The sequence below is a fragment of the Olea europaea genome, unplaced genomic scaffold (assembly GCF_002742605.1).
Source record: "Olea europaea var. sylvestris unplaced genomic scaffold, O_europaea_v1 scaffold2354, whole genome shotgun sequence".
In the NCBI taxonomy this organism is placed as follows: domain Eukaryota; kingdom Viridiplantae; phylum Streptophyta; class Magnoliopsida; order Lamiales; family Oleaceae; genus Olea; species Olea europaea.
In genome coordinates, this window is record NW_019241663.1 from 56,877 (window position 1) to 60,261 (window position 3,385).

A 3,385-nucleotide genomic window follows, 5' to 3' on the forward strand; every position below is an offset into this window, starting at 1 on the left:
TCCGTCGAGGGCATCACCTCCGCCGACAAAATCACCTCCGCTGTCGAGGGCATCTCCTCCACCACTCTGGGCATCACGTCCACCTCCCCCGTGGATCTCCCACACATAGTCAGAGGTATTATTTTGATGATCTGTATGCCCATCTAAGCGGATTTATAGTGGAGCAGGTCGGCGGGCTGCATCAAGAGATGATAGAGAGAGTTGACGATCTGGAACGACAGTTGGTAGGAAGGGTCGAAAATTTGTCGAATGATGTTAGAGTGCTACGTGGTCATTGTGCGGACCTTGAGGATGAGATTGCAGCACTTCGAGGTGATATAGTTGACAGGCGATGGGTTGACGGAGACGGTGATCGGGGGGTGATCATGAGGGTGATAGAGATGGGGGTCATCGGCAGTCGTACATGCATGATGATGATGCATGGGAATCTATTTTATCCATGGAGCGCGATGGACGGGAGCGGTGGCAGATGAGGGAGGCCCTTCGGGGACGGAGAGGTTTGCTCTGTCAAGGACGGAGACAGTGGCCCCATCGGGGATGGAGATGGTGGTAGATTAGGAGGTGGCCCCATCGGGGACGGAGACGATGGCAGTAGAGGGGATGGAGAGCCCCGGGTAGAGGAGGTGGCAGTGGAGGGGATGGCAAAAAAGCGTGCTGTTGACATACCGGAGATGGTAGTCGGCAAGAGGTCAAGAGTGCCGTCATAGTACGTCGTCTCTCCCTTCATAGCTGAGATGAAAAGAAGGTTCATCGACGAGACATACCCCAATTTGTTCTGGGAAGTCGACCATGCCAAGTGAAAAGCATTCGAGGCTGAGTGGCGAAGAATGTTGCCCGGGTAAGTATTGTATGATTTAGTAGACTACCAGAATTCGTATATGTTTCGTTTAACATTTTCTCTATTTTATTTGTAGAGCCACGCACATGATAGCCGGAAGGAAGATATCGAACACATATAAGTGGTTCCATGATATTACCACACAGGGGGTTTGGCTCACCGACGATATAAGTGAAGTGTTATTGTTACTTTTGTATACATTATGTTTAAGTTAAATGAAATAACTATTTATTTCTTTTTTCCTTGTTGTAGCACATTGACATGGCCATGAACTTGTTGCGGGATCAAGTTGAGAGATATCCACAATCATTCCACAAGGCTGGTCGAATAATACTGAACACCGAGTTCTTCCGTCCCGTTACCATTGAGTATCAGTCGCTTCAGCTTCTGGGTAACGAGTACGTGCTGCCCGAGTATATGATCGAGTGGGTCATCGGGCTGTTACCGAGCGTTAGGGAAAAGCCATGGAAGGGTTGTGCGCATTTGTACATTCTGGTGATCGTGAATCAGCACTGCATTGCAATGGAGATCGTATTTTTTAATTCAACAATATATGTGTACGACCCCGATCATTCATGTCTGACACAGGGGGAGATCCGGTGATTGTGATCGTTCCTCTAATGGCTAGACATGTGGGCTTGACTGTGGAGGATAGACTAGATATCATACGGGACACGACGACGAGAGAGTCTATATCGTAAGTCTTTCTAATCTTTTTCTTAAATTTAGTAATCAGTTCGTATATTTGTTCATTTGCAAGGGCGACTGTGAGATTTTTGCAATCAAGTACATAAAACTTTTGAGTATATCACATAAGGTTGATGAAATCAATCAGTCATGGATATAGAATTGGCAAAATAAGTTAGCGTCCGATTTATACGAATTTAATTGTGATCCATCAATTATTTGTAAATATTTTTCGTAATTATTTGTAATTATTTGTAACTATTTTTCGTAATTGTTTGTAATTATTCATATAAATACTGTTTATTTCACTGTAAATACTATTTACGTCAATGTAAATACGAGCTAAAATCTGAATATTATTTATGCCAATGTAAATACTGTTTATTACAATTGACAACAATACACAATGCTCTAACTGTCATTTAGGAAAACCTAACTTGTAAAAAATTGGCGAGTATGCCCTATTAATTTGCACCTGCTACACCTACATGGTCGGAAAAATTCTCCAGTAGATGATATTCTAGACGTGCTTGGACATCCAGGACTACGCGGTTCAATGAGAGGTGGCGACACTGTATTGAACGGACGAATGTAATTGGGAACTTCCCATTTGATTTCATTTGATAGAGGAAATATGGTTTCAGTATACGCAACTCTCCAGTTTTCAGAAGTGTAATAAGGAGAGTACAATGTTCTTGCTGCAAATCCTCGATACATAGTCACCGCAACTGCATGTTCACATGAAAAACTCTCTAACTAAAATTGTTTACAAGTGCATGTTCCATCAGTCAAATCTACCATGTATGCCTTGTTACGTGGACATTCCACAGAGAAGCGCGACTTGTCTAGTGGTTCAACATTTAACTTTTTCGCAACCTTTGCAGCATTGAAGAGCTTTTTCTCTTGCGCTGGGGCTAGCACATTCGTGCAATTATGTGATTTCGCACGTCGATCGTGAAACCACTGCTGCAACTTCGTACGGATATTCTCAATCAGTACGAGAATGGGTAACTCTCAATTCCTCTTGAATAATGCATTGAGAGACTCCGCGTTGTTTGACGTCATCATGTTGTATCGACGCCCTAGAAAATATGAGCGCACCCAATGTTTAATTCCCATTTTTGTTAGATAGTCCCATGTCGGGAATGATTTGCTTCCTATTTCAACAATGTACCTATTACACTCTTTAATACTGTAAGCTTCGATCGCTCTTCTGAACAGTAAAACGATGCCTTTGTCCCTAATCCTGATCTTCAAGTTGCCTTGTATATGGTACATGCAATACCCATGACGTGCTTTGAGAAAAACTTCAGCAATACCCTTTATTATAGACTGTCCCCGATCGGTTATAAATGCAAGGTCCTCAACTTCCCTGAGCTTTGTGAAGAAGCAAAAAAGATAGCAAAAAAAACCCATTAAACCCGATACCCGTGGGGCCTCGCCCAGAGCGGAACGGGTAATACCCACTTAATTGGGTAATGGGTCGGGTATGGTGTGGGAGACTTAGACCCGACTCGGGTATGGGGCGGGGATAGGTAACAATGCACCCGCCACATTTAATCTTTAAAACTAAGAGAAAAGGCTAAGCTGTGAAGTGCCAAACTGCAAATTGCCTAGCCCAACAACATTTATACCTAGACTCCACTTTTCCAGACATTAAATAAAACCTACAGCCCACGTTACCCATTATTTAGTGATTCATATTTCAAAGTTACTTTCTAGAAGTTAGAATTAGGATTACTGTGTTACTGTGTCTTCTTTACGCACTCACGTCTCATAGTCTCAATCTCTCTATCCGTCTCTCACTTCCACTCAAATTTTAAGCCTAAGGACCCAAGTAATTTGACAATCTCTCAAACC

The 3,385-nt window shown here is 43.0% G+C and overlaps 1 protein-coding gene across 1 annotated transcript; it reads right to left on the minus strand.

Annotated features, from left to right (window-relative positions):
- Window positions 1–1,885: 1,885 nt before the first annotated feature.
- LOC111381660 lies at window positions 1,886–3,081 on the minus strand. The gene is made up of 5 exons (XM_023005461.1): window positions 2,954–3,081; window positions 2,627–2,897; window positions 2,324–2,497; window positions 2,014–2,281; window positions 1,886–1,902 (listed from the first exon to the last, which is right to left on the minus strand). Exons 1-5 carry the CDS (start codon window positions 3,079–3,081, stop codon window positions 1,886–1,888), a joined length of 858 nt encoding a protein of 285 aa, XP_022861229.1.
- Between the last annotated feature and the right edge of the window lie 304 nt (window positions 3,082–3,385).

Bases quoted from the DNA above. Each gene is read 5' to 3' on its own strand.
- LOC111381660 (XM_023005461.1), bottom strand. From the start codon at position 3,081: ATGTGGCGGGTGCATTGTTACCTATCCCCGCCCCATACCCGAGTCGGG. The intron at 2,898-2,953 runs GTATCGGGTTTA...CACAAAGCTCAG, and splicing joins CTCTGGGCGAGGCCCCACGG to GGAAGTTGAGGACCTTGCAT. The intron at 2,282-2,323 runs GTAGATTTGACT...AAACAATTTTAG, and splicing joins CACGTAACAAGGCATACATG to TTAGAGAGTTTTTCATGTGA.